At 54.7% G+C, this 26,399-nt stretch overlaps 2 protein-coding genes and 2 long non-coding RNA genes across 8 annotated transcripts; 1 reads left to right on the forward strand and 3 right to left on the reverse strand.

Moving 5' to 3' along the window:
* LOC136786970 (proline-rich protein 36-like) lies at nt 1-1,377 on the reverse strand. The gene has a single exon (XM_066983317.1). The coding sequence runs from the start codon at nt 1,375-1,377 to the stop codon at nt 1-3; it is 1,377 nt and encodes a 458-aa protein (XP_066839418.1).
* A 2,024-nt stretch (nt 1,378-3,401) lies between these two features.
* LOC136786979 (uncharacterized) lies at nt 3,402-7,103 on the reverse strand. Of its 5 annotated transcripts, none has more exons than XR_010826639.1 (4): nt 6,710-7,103; nt 6,265-6,597; nt 6,055-6,114; nt 3,402-4,918 (listed from the first exon to the last, which is right to left on the reverse strand). It is a non-coding gene; the product is annotated as an uncharacterized lncRNA (long non-coding RNA). The 5 variants fall into 5 exon arrangements; XR_010826638.1 differs by lacking the exon at nt 6,055-6,114 and adding an exon at nt 5,897-5,992 and having other exon boundaries at nt 6,710-7,099; XR_010826637.1 differs by lacking the exon at nt 6,055-6,114 and having other exon boundaries at nt 3,402-3,998; nt 4,087-5,992; nt 6,710-7,088.
* On the forward strand, nt 6,858-12,253 carry LOC136786980 (uncharacterized). The gene is made up of 3 exons (XR_010826641.1): nt 6,858-6,988; nt 8,877-9,069; nt 10,180-12,253. It is a non-coding gene; the product is annotated as an uncharacterized lncRNA (long non-coding RNA).
* Nucleotides 12,254-17,587: 5,334 nt separating this feature from the next.
* On the reverse strand, nt 17,588-20,214 carry LOC125180971 (proline-rich protein 36-like). The gene is made up of 5 exons (XM_066983318.1): nt 20,124-20,214; nt 19,891-20,030; nt 19,570-19,713; nt 19,263-19,359; nt 17,588-18,912 (listed from the first exon to the last, which is right to left on the reverse strand). The coding sequence occupies exons 1-5, from the start codon at nt 20,212-20,214 to the stop codon at nt 17,588-17,590; spliced, it is 1,797 nt and encodes a 598-aa protein (XP_066839419.1).
* Between the last annotated feature and the right edge of the window lie 6,185 nt (nt 20,215-26,399).

The raw sequence follows: 26,399 nt of genomic DNA on the forward strand, positions 1-26,399 counted from the left end.
TCACGCCGTGCTGCCTGGTGGTGCCGGCACCACCTTCTCTTTGCCGCCAGCTGGGGATTGGGGGGCAGCGGGCACAGCGCTGGAGCCTGGCACTGTCTGCGTGGCGCTGGGCATCGTGCTGGGGCTGCTGGAGGTGGGCTGCAGCTGCACGCAGGGCAGCTGGCGCCCTGGCCCCAGCGCCTTCGCCCTGGCCCCCAGCGGCTGCAAAGTCTCGCTGGGGGTCTTTGTGTCCCGGCGCTGGCGCTGCAGCGTCTTGGCCCTGACGCCTTGGGGACAGAGGCTGTCCTGGGGCCGCACGGCACCGGGCTCCGCGCTCGGAGTCTCCGGCAGCAGCCGCGCTCTGCGGGGAGGCGGCGACGCTGCTCCTTGCCCCCCAGCAGCCCCCGGGCTTCGGGCTCTCTTGCTGGGCGCCCGGCTGTTGTTGGTCGCTGGCTGCTGCCTGCCACTGCCGTCTTTCCTGCTGCTGCCACGGCGTCCTGGGGCCTTGGACATCCTGGCGTCCCTGGCACGGCGTCCCTGGCAAGGCGTCTTGGGGCCTTGGAGACCCTGGCCCAGCAGCATCTTCCTGTCCTTGCCGGGGGGTTTCTCTGTTGCTGGTCTCTTGGGCTGGGAGCTCTCCGCTGTCCCGGGGGTGCTGGTGGGCGCGCGGCGCTTGGCCCCCCGCTTGGTGCCGGTGGACGCAGGGGCAGCCAGGGGGCTCTTGAGGGGACCCAGGGGGCATTTGGGCAGGGGTGTCCTCTGCTCACTGAGGACTTGGGTGTCAGGGGACCTCTTGGGGGGACTCAGGGGGGGTTTGGGCAGGGGTCTACTAGGGGAACTGAGGACCTGGGTGTCAGGGGACCTCCTGGGGGGACTCAGGGGTGGACTGGGTAGGGGTCTACTAAGGGCACCGGGCAGGGGACTGGCTGCAGGGCTGAGCGGGGGGCTCAATGCCAGCACAACAGGGGACTGCACCAACAGCCCACCCCCAACCTTCTCGGGGTACACCCCAGGGGTTGAGGGTACCTCACCGAGGGCTCCTGTGGCTTCCAGTCCCTGCGTGCTCGGCTCCTCGATGTCCTCGGAGAGGTCGGGCAGCTGGGAGAGGAGGCGGCTGAGGGCAGGACTGCTGGGCGAATCGGGGAAGGCGTCCTGGGGCTCCACGGCCTCGAGCCAGCTGAACAGCTCCTCCGTGCCGGGGATGTCCAGGTCGGCCAGGAGCTGGTCCTGCAGGTGCTGCAGCAGCTGGCTGTCCCCTGCCAGCTCTGGAAAGGCCTCGGCGAAGGCATCAGGGCCCATCTCGGGCAGCTGCGGGGGCTCCTCAGGCACCTGCGGGGCTGTCGCCGCTGAGGACGAAGCAAGAAAATCCCCCAAGACGGGCGATGTCAGCTTTCCCATGGCTCATGGGTGTGGGGCGACAACGGGGCGGCTGTGCCAGCGCCAAACTCACCGTCGGGCGTCGCCGTCTGGGTGCTGCGGGTCGATGGAGCCAGGAAAGGCTCGGGGGGAGTGGGGTCAGGCAGCGGGGGCCCCTGGTCCTCGCTGAGCCCCACGGCGTGGTCGCAGGGCTCCGGCAGCTGCCCCTGGCTGCTGGTCACGGTGCGGGGCGTGGGGAGCGCCTGCCCCCGGAGCCGAGGCCCCGGGACGAGGGGTGGCGGGGGCCTGCGGTGGGCGGGGGCCTGCAACAGGCAGGTGCCTGCGGGGTGCAGGGGCTCCCCGTGGAGCACGGCCCTGGGCCCCAGCCCCAGCGCATGGTGGGGCACCAGTGTCCCCGTCACCATGGGCTGTCCGCACTGGCAGACAGGGGCACAGGGAAGAGCGGTGTGGGGGAGCTGCCCCACGGGGGGGAGCTGCACCGGCTGCAGGTTATGCCCCATGGGGGGGAGCTGCACCGGCTGCAGGTGGTGCCCCTCGGGTGGGAGGTGCACCGGCTGCAGGATATGCTCCTCGGGTGGGAGCTGCACCACCTGCAGGTTATGCCCCACGGGGGAGAGCTGCACTGGCTGCAGGATATGCTCCTCGGGTGGGAGGTGCACCACCTGCAGGTTATGCCCCACGGGGGGGAGCTGCACCACCTGCAGGTTATGCCCCACGGGGGGGAGCTGCACCGGCTGCAGGTGGTGCCCCTCGGGTGGGAGGTGCACCAGCTGCAGCTTATGCCCCACGGGGGGGAGCTGCACCGGCTGCAGGATATGCCCCACAGGGGGGAGCTGCACCAGAGGCAGGTGGTGCCCCTCGGGTGGGAGGTGCCCCCCAGGTGGCAGCTGCACCACGGGTGGGAGCTGCAGCACCTGCCCCTGGACCTCCGGCACCACGTGCCAGACGGTGGCCTGGGGCAGCGCGTAGGAGAGGGTGGGTACCTGGGGGGGCTGCAAGGGCACCGCCATCGCTCCGGGGAAGGAGGGCAGCAGCCAGGCAGCCACCGTTGGCGGCTCAGCTGGGACAACGAAGGGGGAGTTGGGCGTCTGCGGCACCGGCGGCAGCCGTCTGGGGAATCTCTCTGTGAGGAAAAAGGGCGCTGGGCTGAGCTCTCGGGCGCTGGGCTCGCCGGCAGGGCCGCAGCCCCGGGAGGAGCGGGAGCCCGCTGCTGTACCTGCCATGGTCGCTGGAGAGTGGGGCGGTTCGTTGGGGAACCCGGGCAATGGGGGCTCCGCCCCAACGGCTGACCAGCCCCTCACCGCCATCTTGGTGAGGACTGGAGTTTCTCTACCCAAGCAGGCTTCCCAGCGCCATCAGTTTCCATCCCCATGAGCCTTTCCCGTCCCAGTCCTCATTTGCCAGGCCCAGGGGGGTTTCGCACTCCAACACTTTCCCCTCCCAAGGATTTTCCATCCCAAGACTTTTCCATCCCAAGACTTTTCATCCTCCCGGCGATTTCCCATCCCGACAGTTTCACAGCCCAACAGATTCCCATGCAAACTATTTCCCATCAGCACGAAGTGTTTCTTAATCCCATGAGATCTCATCCCAAAGACTTCCCATCCCTTGGATTTCTTTTCCAACTATTTCCTACCCCAATGAATCGTACCCACCCCATTCAAGATTTCCCATCCCAATAATTTCGCATCCCAAGAGAGATTTCCCTACCCCAATGCTTTTCCTTTCCAATGATTTCCTCCCCAAGGAAGATTTCCCATCCCAATGCCTTTCCTTAAGGATGACTTCCTCCCCAAGGAAGGTATCTCATCCCAATGCTTTTCCTTCCCAAGGAAGCTTTCCCGTCTCTTTCATTTCCTAGCCCCATGGCTTTCCAGCCCAAGGAAGTCTTCCCATCCCAGCAATCATTTCTCATCCCACTCATCATTTCCCATCCCCACGATTTCCCATTTTCACCATCCAAAAGACAGCTTAGCCAGCCCACAGCTAGAGAGAGATCACAACAGGGATTTGCACGATTCTGGTAGATTCAAGGGCATGGACACTTGGCGTGCTAACGATTGCACTTTATTCCAGAGCAACACAGATCAGCGGTACCAAGAGCGCTATGATGAATCTGGCGAAGATGTAGATAGATGGTTCTTGCAGGTATTACCAGGAAATAAACAGGTGTCTGCACTTCTCTCTAGCTACCTTAGTAAAAGATCGGAAGGGTAGAGCACTAATTAACAGTAGCATTATTAGAGGCACTACTGTGGCAGTGAAAATCCATCAGGAGGGCCAACTTACCAATGCCTGCAAGGCAAATGCACTTAGGATGGGTTTTCTTTGTCAAGACTAAACTTACAAGAGGTTCAAGCTCTCCGCAGCAGTAGCTGTGCCCGCAGGACTCAGGTGCTGCCTCGGCCAGCAGGCCCAGGCAGGTGGGGCACGTCTCATCCCCGGGGGCCTCTGCTGTCAGCCCGCGGGGCGGCTGGCTCGTGCTGCCCGCGGCCTCCCTGCCGTGGAGATGCTCGGCCACCGGGATGGAGGCTGCCCACTCCTAAGCACCTCTAACCAGCAGGACCTCGAACCCTGAAGTCTCCTCTTCCACCAGCAGGACGTCAGCGTCTCTTGTTCCACCAGCAGGACATCGGCGTCTCCTATTCCACCACCAAGACCTCCATGCCTTGAGTGCCACCAGCAGTACTCCATGCGAGCTGGACGCTCAGGGCACTTATGGCCACCCACCTTTGTGAGGTCAAAGGCTGACAGTGACTCTCTGCTGACCTCACACGGCTCTCGGGCACCCCGATGGCAGCACTGACGGCGCTAAGCTGACTGCCATGAGCAAAGGCTGACATGAAATGGCTGCTGCGCAACGCCAGGAGCAATGTCTGCCGGGCCGGGGGTTCGGATGGGAGCTCGGCCTTCGGCCTGGGAACTGCGCCTGGGAGCCAGGGACGTCCTCGATGTGCAGCTGGACACCTGGGCCTGAGAAAGCAAGGTTTCTTGAAAGAAAATTGGAAACATCGTCACCTAGCGGCTGTCTCAGGGGGACGGATCGAAACGCACAGCATCTCTTGGTTACCTGAAGTGCTCCGTTTCCTTCAAAAGGTGACAACCTGCAAACCTACCAGGCACCTTGCTCTTGTCTCCTTGGAGACTTCATTCACCACTCAGAGGGATTTTGGACTGCCTGTACCAGGAGTCTCACTGCGAGGAAAATAACTGCTTAGCGCACTTCACAAAGTCTTTTGCCTTATAGCATGGTCAGGAAAGGAGAACCTAACATCCATTTTACAGGACTGCTGCTTCTCGTTCGGTGTGCACAAGCAGATCTAGTCGCTGTAGCCAATGCTAGGCCATGCTCTGTCCCAGAGGCCAGGCAGGGACACAGGAGTCACAGGGAGAAGCCCTCACAGGCACGGAGGGCAGGCACGTCTCCACCGCAGCCCTTTGCCCATACAATCTGTGCTGCCCCTCCTGCACCTCTGCTGGCTGTGGCTTGGGCGTGACAGGCAGGAGAGAGCCCGGTGACACACAGGCGCACCTCCTGGTGCCGTCAGCACCAGGGCAGAACCTGCCAACAGATTATTCATCAGCAAAAAAAAAAAAAAGTCTCCGCTTTCCCATGTTACCAGGATGAGGCCAGACTGACTTAAAAACAAACAAACAAAAAAACACAGCCTGAGAGCATCTCAGGTTTAGCTTGTCCAGCTCCTAAACTCCTAGGGCCAAAAAGGCCTTACAAGTATCAGCCAAAGTAAATCCATATTGCAAATTTCAAGTCAGGAAAAAAAATAATCACTATAATTATTCGTTGAAGGGCTGGTTTTGGTGCCCCCCTCAGCTCAGCATGCACCAAAACCTATCTGAAAGCCAGTTAGAGATCTATTTTCTTTTACACCGAGGTGACTTTTTCACAAACCTGAACACATACAGCATACATAGAGTTCCTTTTCCATTTTAGGGTTCTTTCTGTAAAAGCCAACGCAGGTCCTCCCACTCAGCTCTCATAGAGCAGCTACCCTCTCCTTCACAATTACAAGATCAAAACAAAACAGTGGTTTTGACTGAAATTGCAAAGGATGCTGTGCAATAGATGGACCAGGAGCAGGTCTATGGAGGCCAACATTTTTCTGAAGGTCGAGGCTAAGGTTACCAGCCAGAGACATTAATAAGATTCCCTATAGTTCAAACAAATTAAATGTAAAATGACAGTTAAAGCAGCAGCGCTGATTACAAATCAACAAATATTAATAATACCACCAGCTTGCTGCACAGCAAGGGTTGTACACGTAAGAGTTTTATAATCCAGTTTGTCCTCAGTTCTGTACTTTTTTTTTTTAATGCAGTTGGGATTACCATTTCCCCCACAGAAACCCCCACAAACAGCAATCCCTCATCCCAGATCACAGCTAGCTCTACTCAACATATGTGCTTGCCAAATATATACAAGAAATTTACTCCAGGGTATTCTTCCTATCTGCTCAAGGCAGGCATGAAGGGCCTTGGGTGAAGAAAGTAAGAGGGAAGACCACCGCTTTATTTACAGTACCTTGTCCTCCACCTAAGCATATGACTTGGGGGGGGGGAAAAAAAGCCTTCCAGTTTCAAGGTGGGAAACCGTTGACTCCTGAAGTCCCTGCAGTTCCTAAAGCATTAAAAAAAAAAAAAAAAACGCAAAAACAACTAAACCAAATCCAGCAAACGCACACAGGACTCATGCATGGGAGGACCAGAAACGTCAGCTGCGGATGCCCCCGGCCCGCACGCCTGTCAAGGACAAGGAAATACGAGGGGAGACGGGGACAGAGGGGGAGGTGGGGTGCCGGGAAAGGCCGAAGCCTTCCCGGCTCTGCGAGGCAGAGAGGGAGGGCCGAGAAGCCGCGGCAGGGCGCTCGGCAGAGGGCACCGGGCTCCTACCTTCGGCCAGCACCTCGTCCACCGTCACCTGGTGGCGGCCGATGCTGAACACCCTGCCGATGTACCCGCTGCCGGGGCCTCCGCTGCCGCCGCCGCCGCCGCTGGTGCCCGACCCGGGGCCAGAGGCACCCTGCTCCCGACGCGAGTCGAAAAACTTCTTCATCTCTCAGGAGGCAGCAGCCGCCTGGGAAGGGGGGTGATGCTCTCCTCAGGGGCCCGCGCCCCCTCCTTCTTTTTTTTTCTTTTTTTTTTTTGGCTCCTGGAGCCCGGCCGAGGGGCTCCGCGGGCCGCTGGCCTTGCGGGGCCGAGCGCCGTCCTCCGGAGGAGTCACACCTGCAAAACCAGGGGGTGGGGGGGCGGGACACGGGCGTTAACCCCGCGGCGCGGCCCGGCCCGGCCCGGCCCTGCCCGCCGCCCCCGGCTGCCCGGGCCCCCCCCGCGGTACCTCTCTGCGGGCGGGGGGCGCCCCCATGCACCCCGCAGCGCCGGCCGGCCGGCCTGCCGCTAGCCCCAGCGGCTCCCCGCGGGGCGGCTCACGGCGGGGGCCGCCTGCCGGCAGGGCCCGGGACCCGCATCGCTGCCTGACGGAGCTCCCGGCGGCCACCGAGCCCGTCAGGGACCGAGCCCGCCGCCGCCACCGCCCCCCGCCGGCCCCATCCGCGCAGGAAATGGGCCGTCACAGGAAGTGCCGGCCGCCGGCGGGAGCACCGCCCCCGCCAGCACGGTGAGCACGGCCCGGCACGGCCCGGCACGGCCCGGCTCGACGCGGCCCGGCACGGCCCCGCCGCCCGACAGCGCGGCCTCCGCCCCCGGCCCCGCAGCGCGGCGCAGGGCGAGGGGCCCTTCGGCCGAGGAGGGGGGAGCTGTAATGGCCGCGGCCCGCGCCGCCGCGCGGCATCCTGGGAGTCGTAGTTCCGGCGGGAGCCTCGTCGTCCCTGCCCGCCGCGGCGGGGACTACAACTCCCGACAGGCTCTGGCTGGGGGGGAGGTTGTCATGGTTTGGTGGGTCCGTGAGGGAGCCGCCAAGGGTTTGGCGGGTCTGCCGGTTACTCGCCACTATTTACATTTATTTTCGAAATACTGCGCTTAAACTCGACATCTTAATGTCAGAATAACACAAGCTTCCTGCTGGCACGTCTCCTAAAGCGCAAGGCTGGTCTTCGTGCAGGCCCTGCTAGCACCTAATTGGCAAACCTTAAATAGAATGTTAAAATAAAAAACATATCCCTTGCCCCAGACTGTAACCTGCCTGGGAACAAAGATTTTCCAAAGAAAGAAAGGAAGGAAGGAAGAAAGAAAAAAAGGGATGCTTCATCTGTACACAGAAAGCTCAAAGCTTAGCCAAGGTTTTAAACTCAGTGGTTGATTTTGTGAAGCCTGACTTGAAGCTGCTTCAGCACTTTGCCCATACCAGGTGTTTGCCCAGTCCCTCCTTTCCTCTCAGTCTGGGAATTTGACAGAGACCCTATTCCTCGCAGGGTTCTGGGTTCCTTTCAGGACACAGTGCAAAACACCTTGCATGCACCCAAAACTTGCTGGCTTTAGCTGGTCAACATGCACGCTTTAGGACTTGGCTTTGGATTTAGTGTTAGATTACACCTTTCTCCCCCTTCCTGCTCCAGCACCTTGAACAGTTTACAGGCTTGCAGCAAAATGTTCATAAGCAGCAAAGCAGCTGTTCTGAAGACCCCAAAACCTTGAGTAAGGCTTCAGAAAATGGCGAGTTTAGCTTGAATCTTGTGAAGCTTTCTGTAAGCATAGTTTGGGTTCTTTCTCTCAGAAATCAAGAGAGGTGTAGGTTTTGCAGCCTATGGCATCTGCAGCAGCCATCTCCTCTGCTTTTCATGTGTTAGCTAGAAAGGCCAGAGCTGGGATTTCAAACGTCCAAGGGAAATATGAAAATAGCAAAAACTGCTTTTACCAGCCTGCAACATGGAATACAAAAACCTGAGGAACACGTGGCTGTGAAAAGAATGTTTTTGTGAAAGCAAGGCTCTCATTCCTCCCCTCTGGCTGGGGCAAAAGGTGTGGGACGGAAAAGGAAACCAAAACACATTTGCATTTTCCTAATGACACTTATTTCCTGTATTATGGTAATAACTACAGCCATCCTGCTGACAAGCTCCTGTCCCAAGGGGATAGGCTAGGCAGGTGCTGGTTACTGTGGAAGGGCAAAATGTTTACCCTGTATTTTGTTTTAAATAAGAGAGCTTAATGGAAACAACTGCATAACTGAAAGACCCTGGAGAATATGTTGGGAAGCAATATGCATGTGAGAATAATTACAGGCTTTGCACAGTCCTTTTTCCTGCATTGCTACCTTGCATGAATGAGCAGACCTTTGGGCACAAGCCTCCAGAAGCAGTGACAAGACTGGATCTACATGTTGTAAATGGACCAAATTGTTTTCCCCACAGTGTATGAAGATTTTTAAGATGCTATTATTGTGCAAGTGGCCATCAAAATAAGCAAGGAAAATTGCTGGTGATAGTATTTAGCATGTCTGATGCACAGATCTAAAAATGCATCACTATACAGTTGCTTCTCTGCTGAGCCAACATGCCTCTTCATTGTGGTTAATTCTACACCTCTCCTGTCATCTTTACTTTCAGGTGTTCTTGTGTGCAATGCTCTACAAGCTGACTACAGACCCCAAAGGCTTCCTTGACTATTGTCATTCACCCATAGTTTGTAGGGTGCTGTCTAGTGCCTCCTATCTATACATGATTCCCAGGTGTCATTTAAAAGATGCTCTAGGCCCACATGGTTGGAACTGCAGTCATTTCAGCCAGTCGGCTAACACAGGTATGAAAACAGTCCTTTTTTATTTAATAGGCTTTAATCTTCATTAAACTATGTTCGGCTGTGATTTGAAGCTATTTGATGAGTTGCCAGTGGTCAATACAGAAGATTCACTTGCCCTTTCCTTCAGATGAAATATGATTAATATGATTTTTTTGAATTACTCTAACCTGTGAAACATTCCCAGACATCTATTAAGATTGAAGTAAAATATCCAATGCAAAATGACTGTTACAATTAGTGATTTCTGGGAACTCTGCAGAACTAAAAAATTACCCCCCACCCCCACCCCAAGTGGACATTTCTGAATAGCATAGGGAAATAAGTCATTTCAAGATAAAACCTACTGCCATGCAAAAAGCCTGCAGATGCACTGCTGACTATGGGGCCCTGATGTTCTCACAGGCACACCAACCTTGCTGACCGTTTGGGAGCAAGAGTACAGTAGAAGGCAATCCTCAGTTGCAGATGCTGATAACATTCTTTACTCCAGAAATCAGGAGGCTCAGCTGCACTGCTGCAATTCCAGTGACCTTCATAGGGATCAGAGAGAGCTGTGCTCGAAAGCTTTAAGTTGAAAAGCTAATCACTGATTGCCAGCAGAGATGTGGTCTAGCACTTCTCCTGTGTATGCCTGGAGCTACTCCAGTGTCCTCATAGCTTTGCTCTACTGTCTGCAGAAAACAATCTCAGCCTAATACTGTCAATTCTAAAACCAAAATTTAGCTAAAATCCCATAACGTTGGTTTTGAAATATTTGAGTCCTGATGATGTGGTCAGCAGTTATTTGCCTGCATATTGTCTCTCTGATCCCTGGTTCCCCTTATACTGCTAACAAAATGCATTCAAATCCCCAGGAAGAAGCACATTAATACTGCTGCTTCCTTTCTGATGAAACTTTCCAGGCAGCTCAGCATTTTCTAAATAAAAACATACGTTTGAAAACGTTTCATGTGAGTAACCTGAAAGCTAGGGAACATTGACCTCTTCTGGATATCTCTAGAAATGACAACAAGGCAGGAAAGCATGCTCATGTTTATGTGCTTAGTTATATACAACAATCCCCACCAGAGTTGTAAACCTCACTGAAATCTACGTTATTTTGGTTTACAGCAGTGGCATATGACAAAAAGACAAGTAGCAATTTACAGAAGGTAATGATTTTTAATAATTTCACCTTTCTTCTTGCCTTAATGCTTAAGTTATGGGGTTCTCCTATGTTATATGCTCGTGTAATGCCTCTGAGTGGCAATTTTGCTGCATACAGCAAAGCTCACAGCAAGAGGCTTTTGGCAAACTCAGGTCTGCATGAAGAGAGGCAGAAAGAAAAGATTTACAAGGTAATGGACTTTTTTTTTTTTTCTAATCAATGCATAATAACTAAATTTTCCCATTCTATGACTTTCTCACATTTACTACAAAACCTTTCTGTTGAGATTCCCACCAGTTAAAAAGTATCAGACCCACTCTTCTATCTGTCTCTTTCTGTCTTTTTGTCTGTATTTTCTAGAATCCAAAGGTTTTCTTTAGTGGTCCACAAACACTGCCAGGATGACCAAGCATTATTTATTTATTAAGCCAACTTTTATTTACCATCCCCAGGAAAAGGTCAACTCTCAAGAATCATCTAGGTAGTTGGCTAAGGTCAGAGTTCTCTAGAAGAACAAAAAAGGTGAGAAGGAAGACTTTGGAGATTACATCTATACATTACCTCTTTGAGAAGTTTGTTTGTTTGTTTGTTTTTTATGCTCCTGCTTACTACTGCAAGATATATTCACCAAGGCTAGTGACAGTTATACTTCCTACCACTAGACATCAACATCTTCCACCACTGTTAATAGCAGTAATGGCCTATATAAAGTAGGAACACATGGAAATAATTAAACTAATTGACATCTCAAGGCTCATGCATGTTTGGTGCAATACTATACATAGTGTGGATTGATACTGCTTACATCAATCAATACAATTGACCACCAGGTCAAAAAAGAGCTATGTTTCTCAAGGAGTGTGACTTTGCACTACAAATAAATGCTATTGATTAGAACAGGTATCATTACATCAAGACAAAGTTGCAGATTAAGCTATTGCTGAAAAGGGGTTTACCTGCTGGGTTTCAAGAGTCAGGGTCCTGAGTGTCCTCAGGCCTTCATTGCCCCAGCCAATCTTACCTGGTCCTCTACCCAACACCTTTTGCTCATCAACTATGACCTCCATTTCAGCACAGGCCTAGGAGGCTCATTCTTTTGAGGTGGTTGTGGGTAGTCATGGCTCTGGGTCTCTCTTTCAACTTTGCAGGGTGAGCTTTGGGCTCATGTTATAAGTAGGGCTGTCTCTCAGGATGTCTGCTTGGTCTTGCTTTCTCTGATGATCACTGGGTGGTTGATGAAGCTGGTTGCTGCCATTGTTGTGTAGGTGCTGTAGGATTGGGTCCTGTTTGTGTGCTTACCTATAGTGCAGCCATCATCCTTTATTCTACCCTGTTTTCTCTCGTGGAGCAGCTCTACTCTTGCTGCTGTAAAGCACTAAATCGTTCTTTCTCCACTCTAAGCTTTGCATCAGCCAGTGAGTTTCTATCTTCATTCCCTAAAGGGCAATGTATGTTTTAGAAGTCCCCCTTAGCTGGGCAGTCTATGACTATCTTTTCTATGATCTGTTTCTTTTCCCTGGAACTGGGGTATAGCCAAGTTACAAAGCGGCTAAGTAAGGTAAAGCCTTATAGGGGCAGATACTATTTAAGGGGAATTAAAAAAAAAAAAAAAAGCTATTAATTTCCTCTTCAGGACAGTACGTATGCTAATTGAAGTAAACATTCATTAAATCCATTAGATGAGATTTAGGTTTGATAATGCATTTAAGGCTGCTGGAAGCAATGTTTTCTTAGTTTATAGCTTGGAGCTCTAGGGACCTTCCCAGAGGTTGCCCGAAAATAATCTACAGCTACCACACTGGCATTAAGGGTTTCCGTGACTGAATGTCTCTCCATGGAGCTCACAAAGGTCTTAAGGCCTGGAACATAAATGTTATCACTTAGTCTTGATAGTGGGCGTTTGTTCAAGGCAAAATACTTGTATTTGTACCACCTGCAATGTGGGTGCAATTATAGTGGTCTAGTATATCTTTTGTATTTAATGTAACTAGGCTGTATCACAACAAGCAGTTTAATTTTGACTGAACTGTGTCCACACAAGGTGATTTCTTCCCAGCAAGTAATGGGAATGGCTTATCAAAGCCGGGCAGCCCTAGATGATGTGAAGACTCCTGCATGTCTTCTGTCACAGCCTGTGCCTTCTACGCTAGTGGGGAAGTTAAAACAGACTTGTTTTCCCCAGTCCAGCTGGAATGGTGGACAGTGAGAAAACAGGAGCAGCTACGATCAAGAGCAAGGGACTGCTTGCGTGACTACAAGGGGCTCTTTTGAAGGTTAAAGTGCCAGCCCACTAAGGCCTCATCATCTTCACACCCCGACTATAGAGGTGCTTGCTGACTGCAGTCCACTCCTGGATCGCATTCATTAACGCAGGCAGCTGATGAAGCTGTCAGACAACAATGACCCACGCCTGTTTCCCTTCCCTGCCATTTATAGCTTCAGTTAATAGCTTCAGTTCATCTCCCTGCCGTGGAGATGCTCGGCCACCGGGATGGAGGCTGCCCACTCCTAAGCACCTCTAACCAGCAGGACCTCTAACCCTGAAGTCTCCTCTTCCACCAGCAGGACGTCAGCGTCTCTTGTTCCACCAGCAGGACATCGGCGTCTCCTATTCCACCACCAAGACCTCCATGCCTTGAGTGCCACCAGCAGTACTCCATGCGAGCTGGACGCTCAGGGCACTTATGGCCACCCACCTTTGTGAGGTCAAAGGCTGACAGTGACTCTCTGCTGACCTCACACGGCTCTCGGGCACCCCGATGGCAGCACTGACGGCGCTAAGCTGACTGCCATGAGCAAAGGCTGACATGAAATGGCTGCTGCGCAACGCCAGGAGCAATGTCTGCCGGGCCGGGGGTTCGGATGGGAGCTCGGCCTTCGGCCTGGGAACTGCGCCTGGGAGCCAGGGACGTCCTCGATGTGCAGCTGGACACCTGGGCCTGAGAAAGCAAGGTTTCTTGAAAGAAAATTGGAAACATCGTCACCTAGTGGCTGTCTCAGGGGGACGGATCGAAACGCACAGCATCTCCTGGTTACCTGAAGTGCTGGTGTCCTACGCCCTCGTATGTCTCAATGACATAAAAAGGGACAGATTTTTACCCCAAATGCAGCTCCTTTCTGTGGGAAGCTTCCCGTGCTGCGCATCCTCCTCTCTTTCTAGCATGTGGCTTGACTTTAGGCGTGTTGTTTTTTCTCCTTGTGAGAAACAAAGTTGTGTTTTTGCAATAGAAGGTGTTTTTGCAGTGGAAAAATCCACTAACCTTGCATATTCAAAAGTGGCATTGTGTGGCATAGCAGTGGGGACTCTGTTAAGCAGATAAGGGGAAGGTCCCACTGTCCCAAAATAACGAGGATAGCAAAGAAAAACAGGATGAGCAGTGCGAGATCAGTAAAAGCAAAGATCACGGGCCCTCTAGTCACAAGAGAAGAAGGAAAAAATAAAAGGATAAGGAGAAATTAACGGTTGGTCAAATAAAACTGTACATATATGGTATAGTAGTGCGTCGAGTAGGCTGTGAACCCGTAGTACTCAGCCAATGAAGAAACAGGGGAGAAATCAGGTGTCGGGTAATAGGGAATACACGGTTATGATAAACTTTTACTGCGCGCTCCTGCTTGCAGGACGCCCGCCATTGCAATCGCGAATAAAAAAGCTCCACAGAAGATCCTGTCTGAAGAAAATTATTGAGATTTTTCTCAGGGTTTAGGGGCTCGTCCCGGATCTTGTTGCCTACCAGAGAGTTCTTGCTACCACAGACAGGAAGGTGCACCCTCTGATTTCAGCGGTCCCGTCGGGGGTGGTGGCTTGTCTCGGGATGGCTGACAAAGGACTGAGACTGTTCATCTGAAGACAGGCTCTGAGAAGAAGTGGGGAGAAAGGAGGCCAATACAGACAGACCACAGAGCACAGCCCGGACACAGCCCAGCCAGAGCACGTACCCAGCACAGAGAGCACAGACACAGCCCGGACAGAGCCCAGACACAGCACGGACACAGCACAGACACAGCTCAGACACAGCACAGAGAGCACAGACACAGCCCAGCCAAAGCCCAGACACAGCACGGACAGAGCCCAGACACAGCACGGACAGAGCACGGACACAGCACAGAGAGCACAGGCCCAGCACAGAGCCCAGCCAGAGCACAGACACAGCCCAGACACAGCACGGACAGAGCACGGACAGAGCACAGAGAGCACAGGCCCAGCACAGAGCACAGACACAGCACAGACACAGCCCGGACACCGGAGCCGTTATCCCAGCATGGCAGCAGCAAGGTGACAATGTGCTCGCCTGGAGGACAGCTGAAATCTTTCCGCATGTCTCACAGCTCACCCAGAGATCGGGATCACCTGGTTACTGCTGCTTTTAGATGGTGGTCTTCAGCCTGCTGTTCCCTAGGACGGCCCTCCACTGGGGTAGTCTGCTTCGCCTTCCTATTGCTCCTTCCCCTTCTCAGTAGGACTCTCTTCCCTTACTAAACGAGATGACTTGTGCATCCATTCTTTCATCTTGTGTGTATCGGTGACTGGGAATGCCACAGGGCAGTCCCCGGAGCCAGCTGTAGGGTCCGTCAGAGGGTTGGAGTGGCTGCAGGGCCTGTCAGCGGGGCTGGAGAGGCCGCAGGGCCCGTCAAAGGGGTTGGAGTGGCTGCGGGTAACATCCCAGGGCTCGGAAGGGCCTCAGAGCCCATCCCAGGGCTTGGAGGGCCTTCAGGGTGCGTCACAGGCTTGCATCAGATCAAGACGCATTTTCATAGACCCACACAATTTCTCTTGAAGGTGCTGAATTGTACTGAATAGTCTTCAAAACACACAGAGCAGACCCAGCAAACAAGCCGCTGGTGCTAGGAACTAGTTTTGTGTTGTTTGTTTGTTTGTTTGTTTTTCGTTAACTTTGTTTCATGAGAACAGATACCAAATGGGTATTTTCAGGCAAGGGCAAAGATGACCCTGGAGTTGAAGCTATCTAAAGGATGAATAACTAGGAATCTATTTACTCGAGAAGACCCTTTTGTAAGGAAAAATCCTACACACGTGCACTGGAGTTTGATACTAATCCATTTGTTGGAAACCACTGGAAAACAATGGAAAGCTATTCTAATACGAAGTACCCTCATTCTAATACAAAAAATCACAGCCCTAGAGTGAGAGACCCCAGCCCAAGAGGAGACCCTTCCCCTCTGAGGATGCGCAGAATCATTTTGTCATGTCAGCCGTAGGCTAATTCTGGAACCTGTGAGAAGTTAGGGGATTGTACTAGCATGGAAATGCAGTGATAAAAGATTGTATCAAGCGTGGCGTGGAAAATCTTTCCATGTGCTGGCTTTGTGGGAAACCACCTGGTACCCAGACTCGCGCAGTTCTGAAAGAAAACTGTGTCTCGACCTGGTGTCTGGATTGGCTTCTTGCGCATCGGGTAACAAATCCAAACTTTTCTCGGACAACTTGGCGAGCTGTAAATCTCTGGCACTGCCAGCATCGGGGCACACCTTTCTAAAACCTTTTAGCAGCGCCGTAGGATACCACATTTGTTCAGGGCTGAATTCCAAAGCCATCGGGGGTGGCAATCGTGATAAAAACCGGCCCACATCCCCCCCCAGCCCTTGCCACCTGTAGCCATCCTGCCTCAGGGCTGATCGCTGGCTGGAATTTTTAACTCCTTGTCTAACCACAGAGGTTGTCATTCGGGGACAAATACTGGGTTAAGTTCACCGTCGGTGCAAGAGGAGCACGTGCTACCTGCAAGTGGGCAAAACCATCAACAAACATAGGCCAGCCCCCAGGGATCATAAACAACAAGAAAGGGATTAAGAAAAAGCACCTAAAAAGCACAGAAAAACAACACCAGAAAGGACAAAATCAACATTGTGACCAGCAACTATCAATCTCAGAGAAAGCTTATAAGAAACACTCTTTTAAAACATTCCGGTCAGATGTGACGTTAGCTCAACCCTTTGTGCCCCAGCTTGGCTGCCAAAAAGTCTGTTGTGGTGTAACCCGGCAGGCCGCTCAGCACCACACATCTGTTCGCTCACGTCCCCCCATCCTGAGTGAACGTGCAGAGAATCGGAAGGAAAATAAAAGCTCATAGGCATTGATAAAGAGTTTAATAATAAAGGAATAGAAAATAATAATACAAATCATACAATACATTAAAAAGACAATCAATAAAATTTATTAATGTAAACAATTTTTTCCCAGCCTAATGCTCTCCTATCACCACCATGATCACAACATCACAAAATATCACAAAAAATCCACCATGATCACAATATCACAAAATCACCTAGCAATTTCCCATCCCATCATTTCACACTAATGAATCCCCATCACCGTCATGACTTCCCATCCCACTGATCATTTCCTATCCCAGCAACCTCCCATTGCTGATCCCAAGGCTCAGTTCCCAACTCCCATCCATCCATCCATCCATCCATCCATCCATCCATCCATCCATCCATCCATCCATCCATCCACCCATTTTCTCCCGTCCGTGCTGGCCATGCCCACATCCATTCACGGACTGAGCATGGGCAGCGGGAGCGGGCTGCATTAAATCCCCTCGGCATCCCACTGCCAGAACAACTGCAGGCAGAGGCGTTGCTGAATGAACACCTACACTAGAGGAATTTAAGAAAAAAGGCAATAAAGCAGAGAAAGGACCAGAAAGGAAGAAATAAGCTTTCAATCCCTGCCATTTTGTGTCCCAACAAGCAGTTCCCATGCCCAAACTTGCCCATGCCAGGTATTGCCCATCCCAACAGCTTCCATCGCAACACTCCCAACACTCATTCGTGACCCCCCCATCTCCCATCCCCCCCCGTTGCCCATCCCTGACAGTGAGAAACACTGACTAGCTACAGCACTAAAGAAGGGTAAGGGCAAGCGAGAGGGGAAAGGGCTGAAGAGTGCGGCTCAAGCTGGAGCAGGTGCCTGCAGAGGTCTCTGTGCCTGCGTGCTGAGCTCAGCACCACTGGGTGCTGCAGGGGCCGTCGAGGAGCGCAGGGTCACGGGTAGCCGGCATACTTGGCTATGGCCCCGTCTTTCTGCCGCTGCGCGAAGAATTGCACAGGGCCGATCTTCATCTGGTGGGCCGCCCGCTGCCGCTCCTCCTGGGCCAGCTGCTTCAGGCGCTCCCGCTCGGGACGCTGCTGCAGCGTGATGGGCACCGGCTCCTCCTGCTCCTCCAGCGGCGTGGGCGCCGCGTCACCGCCTGCCCAGGGCCCCACGCAGGGCACGTAGTCCACGCGGGGCCGTGCCAGGGGCTGCAGCATGCGCGGCTGTGTGGGCAGAGCCCCCCGCTGCGCTTGGCCCCCCGCGGCTGGCAGGCACAGCGCTCTGGGTGCCTGCTCTAGGGCAGCGTCCCCTGTTCACGCCGTGCTGCCTGGTGGTGCCGGCACCACCTTCTCTTTGCCGCCAGCTGGGGATTGGGGGGCAGCGGGCACAGCGCTGGAGCCTGGCACTGTCTGCGCGGCGCTGGGCATCGTGCTGGGGCTGCTGGAGGTGGGCTGCGGCTGCACGCAGGGCAGCTGGCGCCCTGGCCCCAGCGCCTTCGCCCTGACCCCCAGTGGCTGCAAAGTCTCGCTGGGGGTCTTTGTGCCCCGGCGCTGGCGCTGCAGCGTCTTGGCCCTGACGCCTTGGGGACAGAGGCTGTCCTGGGGCCGCACGGCACCGGGCTCCGCGCTCGGAGTCTCCGGCAGCAGCCGCGCTCTGCGGGGAGGCGGCGACGCTGCTCCTTGCCCCCCAGCAGCCCCCGGGCTTCGGGCTCTCTTGCTGGGCGCCCGGCTGTTGTTGGTCGCTGGCTGCTGCCTGCTGCTGCCGTCTTTCCTGCTGCTGCCACGGCGTCCTGGGGCCTTGGACATCCTGGCGTCCCTGGCACGGAGTCCCTGGCAAGGCGTCCTGGGGCCTTGGAGACCCTGGCCCAGCAGCATCTTCCTGTCCTTGCCGGGGGGTTTCTCTGTTGTTTGCCTCTTGTGCTGCGAGCTCTCCGCTGTCCCGGGGGTCCTGGAGGGCGCGGGGCGCTTGGCCCCCCGCTTGGTGCCGGTGGACGCAGGGGCAGCCAGGGGGCTCTTGAGGGGACCCAGGGGGTATTTGGGCAGGGGTGTCCTCTGCTCACGGAGGACTTGGGTGTCAGGGGACCTCCTGGGGGGACTCAGGGGGGGGTTGGGCAGGGGTCTACTAGGGGAACTGAGGATCTGGGTGTCAGGGGACCTCCTGGGGGGACTCAGGGGTGGACTGGGTAGGGGTCTACTAAGGGCACCGGGCAGGGGACTGGCTGCAGGGCTGAGCGGGGGGCTCAATGCCAGCACAATAGGGGACTGCACCAACAGCCCACCCCCAACCTTCTCGGGGTACACCCCAGGGGTTGAGGGTACCTCACCGAGGGCTCCTGTGGCTTCCAGTCCCTGCGTGCTCGGCTCCTCGATGTCCTCGGAGAGGTCGGGCAGCTGGGAGAGGAGGCGGCTGAGGGCAGGACTGCTGGGCGAATCGGGGAAGGCGTCCTGGGGCTCCACGGCCTCGAGCCAGCTGAACAGCTCCTCCGTGCCGGGGATGTCCAGGTCGGCCAGGAGCTGGTCCTGCAGGTGCTGCAGCAGCTGGCTGTCCCCTGCCAGCTCTGGAAAGGCCTCGGCGAAGGCATCAGGGCCCATCTCGGGCAGCTGCGGGGGCTCCTCAGGCACCTGCGGGGCTGTCGCCGCTGAGGACGAAGCAAGAAAATCCCCCAAGACAGGCGATGTCAGCTTTCCCATGGCTCATGGGTGTGGGGCGACAACCGGGCGGCTGTGCCAGCGCCAAACTCACCGTCGGGCGTCGCCGTCTGGGTGCTGCGGGTCGATGGAGCCAGGAAAGGCTCGGGGGGAGTGGGGTCAGGCAGCGGGGGCCCCTGGTCCTCGCTGAGCCCCACGGCGTGGTCGCAGGGCTCCGGCAGCTGCCCCTGGCTGCTGGTCACGGTGCGGGGCGTGGGGAGCGCCTGCCCCCGGAGCCGAGGCCCCGGGACGAGGGGTGGCGGGGGCCTGCGGTGGGCGGGGGCCTGCAACAGGCAGGTGCCTGCGGGGTGCAGGGGCTCCCCGTGGAGCACGGCCCTGGGCCCCAGCCCCAGCGCATGGTGGGGCACCAGTGTCCCCGTCACCATGGGCTGTCCGCACTGGCAGACAGGGGCACAGGGAAGAGCGGTGTGGGGGAGCTGCCCCACGGGGGGGAGCTGCACCGGCTGCAGGTGGTGCCCCTCGGGTGGGAGGTGCACCGGCTGCAGGTTATGCCCCACAGGGGGGAGCTGCACCACCTGCAGGTGGTGCCCCTCGGGTGGGAGGTGCACCGGCTGCAGGTTATGCCCCACGGGGGGGAGCTGCACCACCTGCATGTTATGCCCCACGGGGGGGAGCTGCACCGGCTGCAGGTGGTGCCCCTCGGGTGGGAGGTGCACCACCTGCAGGATATGCTCCTCGGGTGGGAGCTGCACCACCTGCAGGTTATGCCCCACGGGGGAGAGCTGCACCGGCTGCAGGATATGCCCCACAGGGGGGAGCTGCACCAGAGGCAGGTGGTGCCCCTCGGGTGGGAGGTGCCCCCCAGGTGGCAGCTGCGCCACGGGTGGGAGCTGCAGCACCTGCCCCTGGACCTCCGGCACCACGTGCCAGACGGTGGCCTGGGGCAGCGCGTAGGAGAGGGTGGGTACCTGGGGGGGCTGCAAGGGCACCGCCATCGCTCCGGGGAAGGAGGGCAGCAGCCAGGCAGCCACCGTTGGCGGCTCAGCTGGGACAACGAAGGGGGAGTTGGGCGTCTGCGGCACCGGCGGCAGCCGTCTGGGGAATCTCTCTGTGAGGAAAAAGGGCGCTGGGCTGAGCTCTCGGGCGCTGGGCTCGCCGGCAGGGCCGCAGCCCCGGGAGGAGCGGGAGCCCGCTGCTGTACCTGCCATGGTCGCTGGAGAGTGGGGCGGTTCGTTGGGGAACCCGGGCAACGGGGGCTCCGCCCCAACGGCTGACCAGCCCCTCACCGCCATCTTGGTGAGGACTGCAGTTTCTCTACCCAAGCAGGCTTCCCAGCGCCATCAGTTTCCATCCGCATGAGCCTTTCCCGTCCCAGTCCTCATTTGCCAGGCCCAGGGGGGTTTCGCACTCCAACACTTTCCCCTCCCAAGGATTTTCCATCCCAAGACTTTTCCATCCCAAGACTTTTCATCCTCCCGGCGATTTCCCATCCCGACAGTTTCACAGCCCAACAGATTCCCATGCAAACTATTTCCCATCAGCACGAAGCGTTTCTTAATCCCATGAGATCTCATCCCAAAGACTTCCCATCCCTTGGATTTCTTTTCCAACTATTTCCTACCCCAATGAATCTTACCCACCCCATTCAAGATTTCCCATCCCAATAATTTCCCATCCCAAGAGAGATTTCCCTACCCCAATGCTTTTCCTTTCCACGGATTTCCTCCCCAAGGAAGATTTCCCATCCCAATGCCTTTCCTTAAGGATGCCTTCCTCCCCAAGGAAGGTATCTCATCCCAATGCTTTTCCTTCCCAAGGAAGCTTTCCCATCCCAAGGAAGATTTCCCATCTCTTTCATTTCCTAGCCCCATGGCTTTCCAGCCCAAGGAAGTCTTCCCATCCCAGCAATCATTTCTCATCCCACTCATCATTTCCCATCCCCACGATTTCCCATTTTCACCATCCAAAAGACAGCTTAGCCAGCCCACAGCTAGAGAGAGATCACAACAGGGATTTGCACGATTCTGGTAGATTCAAGGGCATGGACACTTGGCGTGCTAACGATTGCACTTTATTCCAGAGCAACACAGATCACCGGTACCAAGAGCGCTATGATGAATCTGGCGAAGATGTAGATAGATGGTTCTTGCAGGTATTACCAGGAAATAAACAGGTGTCTGCACTTCTCTCTAGCTACCTTAGTAAAAGATCGGAAGGGTAGAGCACTAATTAACAGTAGCATAATTAGAGGCACTACTGTGGCAGTGAAAATCCATCAGGAGGGCCAACTTACCAATGCCTGCAAGGCAAATGCACTTAGGATGGGTTTTCTTTGTCAAGACTAAACTTACAAGAGGTTCAAGCTCTCCGCAGCAGTAGCTGTGCCCGCAGGACTCAGGTGCTGCCTCGGCCAGCAGGCCCAGGCAGGTGGGGCACGTCTCATCCCCGGGGGCCTCTGCTGTCAGCCCGCGGGGCGGCTGGCTCGTGCTGCCCGCGGCCTCCCTGCCGTGGAGATGCTCGGCCACCGGGATGGAGGCTGCCCACTCCTAAGCACCTCTAACCAGCAGGACCTCGAACCCTGAAGTCTCCTCTTCCACCAGCAGGACGTCAGCGTCTCTTGTTCCACCAGCAGGACATCGGCGTCTCCTATTCCACCACCAAGACCTCCATGCCTTGAGTGCCACCAGCAGTACTCCATGCGAGCTGGACGCTCAGGGCACTTATGGCCACCCACCTTTGTGAGGTCAAAGGCTGACAGTGACTCTCTGCTGACCTCACACGGCTCTCGGGCACCCCGATGGCAGCACTGACGGCGCTAAGCTGACTGCCATGAGCAAAGGCTGACATGAAATGGCTGCTGCGCAACGCCAGGAGCAATGTCTGCCGGGCCGGGGGTTCGGATGGGAGCTCGGCCTTCGGCCTGGGAACTGCGCCTGGGAGCCAGGGACGTCCTCGATGTGCAGCTGGACACCTGGGCCTGAGAAAGCAAGGTTTCTTGAAAGAAAATTGGAAACATCGTCACCTAGCGGCTGTCTCAGGGGGACGGATCGAAACGCACAGCATCTCTTGGTTACCTGAAGTGCTGGTGTCCTACGCCCTCGTATGTCTCAATGACATAAAAAGGGACAGATTTTTACCCCAAATGCAGCTCCTTTCTGTGGGAAGCTTCCCGTGCTGCGCATCCTCCTCTCTTTCTAGCATGTGGCTTCAACTTTAGGCGTGTTGTTTTTTCTCCTTAAGCAGACTGAATCTTCCTTTGAACATTATGGTAACTGATTTTTACTACCTTTAAATGCCTTTCCTCCACTTCTAATCTAATTAATTAGTGCTATGGTCTTAACATCTGCTCCATAGGTATCTTTCCTACCTGGTACAATCTAGAAGAGCTCAGCAATATCCATACATCTCTTTCCCTTAGTTGTCACAGTAGGCTTCCTCGTGGTAATTTCTGTTGAGCAGGACGTGACAGAACCCTCACAAGACGCTTGAAAGTGTAGCTCTGAGGTGAGAAACCCTGCCCAAGCAAGGGTAAACCATAAATATGTGAAGAGAAAGTAAATGGACACTTTTCTGCCCCAAATGCAGACGGGTTGTTAATGCTGTTGCTGCATGTGGTGACTTTGGGTGGCCCCAGCTGCCTCCTCTTTTATTCCTGAGTGGTGGTGTCACAGTTAGAGAGAAGAAAAAATATATACAGTTTTTAATTGCAATGGACAACACTGCATTATTTAAAATAAAAACACAATGGGAAAAACACAACTGGCAGGAACAAACCATACCGAACGCAACAAAAAACAACGGCTCCAGGAAACCACGTGCGTGTGACCCCCTCCTCCAACAGGGCAGGGGGAGCAGACCCGATATCACTATAAATAACCCCAAAATCGTTTCACGGGGAGAAGCCGGGAGTCCGTCTCTGAGCCACCAGCAGGTGCGGGAGGCGGTGCTGCTCGTGAGAAACAAAGTTGTGTTTTTGCAATAGAAGGTGTTTTTGCAGTGGAAAAATCCACTAACCTTGCATATTCAAAAGTGGCATTGTGTGGCATAGCAGTGGGGAATCCGTTAAGCAGATAAGGGGAAGGTCCCACTGTCCCAAAATAACGAGGATAGCTAAGAAAAACAGGATGAGCAGTGCGAGATCAGTAAAAGCAAAGATCACGGGCCCTCTAGTCACAAGAGAAGAAGGAAAAAATAAAAGGATAAGGAGAAATTAACGGTTGGTCAAATAAAATTGTACATATATGGTATAGTAGTGCGTCGAGTAGGCTGTGAACCTGTAGTACTCAGCCAATGAAGAAACAGGGGAGAAATCAGGTGTCGGGTAATAGGGAATACACGGTTATGATAAACTTTTACTGCGCGCTCCTGCTTGCAGGATGCCCGCCATTGCAATCGCGAATAAAAAAGCTCCACAGAAGATCCTGTCTGAAGAAAATTACTGAGATTTTTCTCAGGGTTTAGGGGCTCGTCCCGGATCTTGTTGCCTACCAGAGAGTTCTTGCTACCACAGACAGGAAGGTGCACCCTCTGATTTCAGCGGTCCCGTCGGGGGTGGTGGCTTGTCTCGGGATGGCTGACAAAGGACTGAGACTGTTCATCTGAAGACAGGCTCTGAGAAGAACTGGGGAGAAAGGAGGCCAATACAGACAGACCACAGAGCACAGCCCAGACACAGCCCAGCCAGAGCACGTACCCAGCACAGAGAGCCCAGACACAGCCCGGACAGAGCCCACACACAGCACGGACACAGCACAGAGAGCACAGACACAGCCCAGCCAGAGCCCAGACACAGCACGGACAGAGCCCAGCCAGAGCACAGACACAGCACGGACAGAGCCCAGACACAGCACAGACAGAGCCCAGACACAGCTCAGACACAGCACAGAGAGCACAGACACAGCCCAGCCAGAGCCCAGACACAGCACGGACAGAGCCCAGACACAGCACGGACAGAGCCCAGACACAGCACGGACAGAGCCCAGACACAGCACAGACAGAGCCCAGACACAGCTCAGACACAGCACAGAGAGCACAGACACAGCCCAGCCAGAGCCCAGACACAGCACGGACAGAGCCCAGCCAGAGCACAGACACAGCACAGGCACAGCACAGACGGAGCACAGACAGAGCAGAGAGAGCACACACTCAGCACAGAGCCCAGACACAGCACGGACAGAGCCCAGACACAGCCCAGACACAGCCCAGACACAGCCCAGACACAGCACGGACACAGCACGGACAGAGCACAGAGATCACAGACAGAGCACAGACAGAGCACAGACACAGCACAGACACAGCCCAGACAGAGACCAGACACAGCCCAGACAGAGCCCAGAGATCACAGACAGAGCACAGACAGAGCACAGACACAGCCCAGACACAGCATGGACAGAGCACAGAGAGCACAGACACAGCCCAGACGGAGACCAGACACAGCACAGGCAGAGCACAGAGATCACAGACAGAGCAGACACAGCCCAGACACAGCCCGGACACAGCACAGAGAGCACAGAGAGCACAGACACAGCCTGGACAGAGCCCAGACAGCACAGACAGAGCCCAGACAGAGCCCAGACACAGCCCAGACACAGCCCAGACACAGCCCAGACACAGCCCAGACACAGCCCAGACACAGCACGGACACAGCACAGACAGAGCACAGAGAGCACAGGCCCAGCACAGAGCACAGACACAGCACAGACACAGCCCGGACACCGGAGCCGTTATCCCAGCATGGCAGCAGCAAGGTGACAATGTGCTCGCCTGGAGGACAGCTGAAATCTTTCCGCATGTCTCACAGCTCACCCAGAGATCGGGATCACCTGGTTACTGCTGCTTTTAGATGGTGGTCTTCAGCCTGCTGTTCCCTAGGACGGCCCTCCACTGGGGTAGTCTGCTTCGCCTTCCTATTGCTCCTTCCCCTTCTCAGTAGGACTCTCTTCCCTTACTAAACGAGATGACTTGTGCATCCATTCTTTCATCTTGTGTGTATCGGTGCCTGGGAATGCCACAGGGCAGTCCCCGGAGCCAGCTGTAGGGTCCGTCAGAGGGTTGGAGTGGCTGCAGGGCCTGTCAGCGGGGCTGGAGAGGCCGCAGGGCCCGTCAAAGGGGTTGGAGTGGCTGCGGGTAACATCCCAGGGCTCGGAAGGGCCTCAGAGCCCATCCCAGGGCTTGGAGGGCCTTCAGGGTGCGTCACAGGCTTGCATCAGATCAAGACGCATTTTCATAGACCCACACAATTTCTCTTGAAGGTGCTGAATTGTACTGAATAGTCTTCAAAACACACAGAGCAGACCCAGCAAACAAGCCGCTGGTGCTAGGAACTAGTTTTGTGTTGTTTGTTTGTTTGTTTGTTTTTCGTTAACTTTGTTTCATGAGAACAGATACCAAATGGGTATTTTCAGGCAAGGGCAAAGATGACCCTGGAGTTGGAGCTATCTAAAGGATGAATAACTAGGAATCTATTTACTCGAGAAGACACTTTTGTAAGGAAAAATCCTACACACGTGCACTGGAGTTTGATACTAATCCATTTGTTGGAAACCACTGGAAAACAATGGAAAGCTATTCTAATACGAAGTACCCTCATTCTAATACAAAAAATCACAGCCCTAGAGTGAGAGACCCCAGCCCAACAGGAGACCCTTCCCCTCTGAGGATGCGCAGAATCATTTTGTCATGTCAGCCGTAGGCTAATTCTGGAACCTGTGAGAAGTTAGGGGATTGTACTAGCATGGAAATGTAGTGATAAAAGATTGTATCAAGCGTGGCGTGGAAAATCTTTCCATGTGCTGGCTTTGTGGGAAACCACCTGGTACCCAGACTCGCGCAGTTCTGAAAGAAAACTGTGTCTCGACCTGGTGTCTGGATTGGCTTCTTGCGCATCGGGTAACAAATCCAAACTTTTCTCGGACAACTTGGCGAGCTGTAAATCTCTGGCACTGCCAGCATCGGGGCACACCTTTCTAAAACCTTTTAGCAGCGCCGTAGGATACCACATTTGTTCAGGGCTGAATTCCAAAGCCATCGGAGGTGGCAATCGTGATAAAAACCGGCCCACATCCCCCCCCAGCCCTTGCCACCTGTAGCCATCCTGCCTCAGGGCTGATCGCTGGCTGGAATTTTTAACTCCTTGTCTAACCACAGAGGTTGTCATTCGGGGACAAATACTGGGTTAAGTTCACCGTCGGTGCAAGAGGAGCACGTGCTACCTGCAAGTGGGCAAAACCATCAACAAACATAGGCCAGCCCCCAGGGATCATAAACAACAAGAAAGGGATTAAGAAAAAGCACCTAAAAAGCACAGAAAAACAACACCAGAAAGGACAAAATCAACATTGTGACCAGCAACTATCAATCTCAGAGAAAGCTTATAAGAAACACTCTTTTAAAACATTCCGGTCAGATGTGACGTTAGCTCAACCCTTTGTGCCCCAGCTTGGCTGCCAAAAAGTCTGTTGTGGTGTAACCCGGCAGG

This window comes from Anser cygnoides, chromosome 26 (genome assembly GCF_040182565.1).
Source record: "Anser cygnoides isolate HZ-2024a breed goose chromosome 26, Taihu_goose_T2T_genome, whole genome shotgun sequence".
Classification (NCBI taxonomy): Eukaryota; Metazoa; Chordata; class Aves; order Anseriformes; family Anatidae; genus Anser; species Anser cygnoides.

Coding starts and splice junctions, on each gene's coding strand:
- LOC136786970 (XM_066983317.1), bottom strand. CDS start 1,377: ATGGGAAAGCTGACATCGCCCGTCTTGGGGGATTTTCTTGCTTCGTCC.
- LOC125180971 (XM_066983318.1), bottom strand. CDS start 20,214: ATGGCGGTGAGGGGCTGGTCAGCCGTTGGGGCGGAGCCCCCGTTGCCC. Junction 20,031..20,123: donor CTCTCCAGCGACCATGGCAG/GTACAGCAGCGG, acceptor TTTTCCTCACAG/AGAGATTCCCCAGACGGCTG. Junction 19,360..19,569: donor CCGTGGGGCATAACATGCAG/GTGGTGCAGCTC, acceptor CCTGTCTGCCAG/TGCGGACAGCCCATGGTGAC.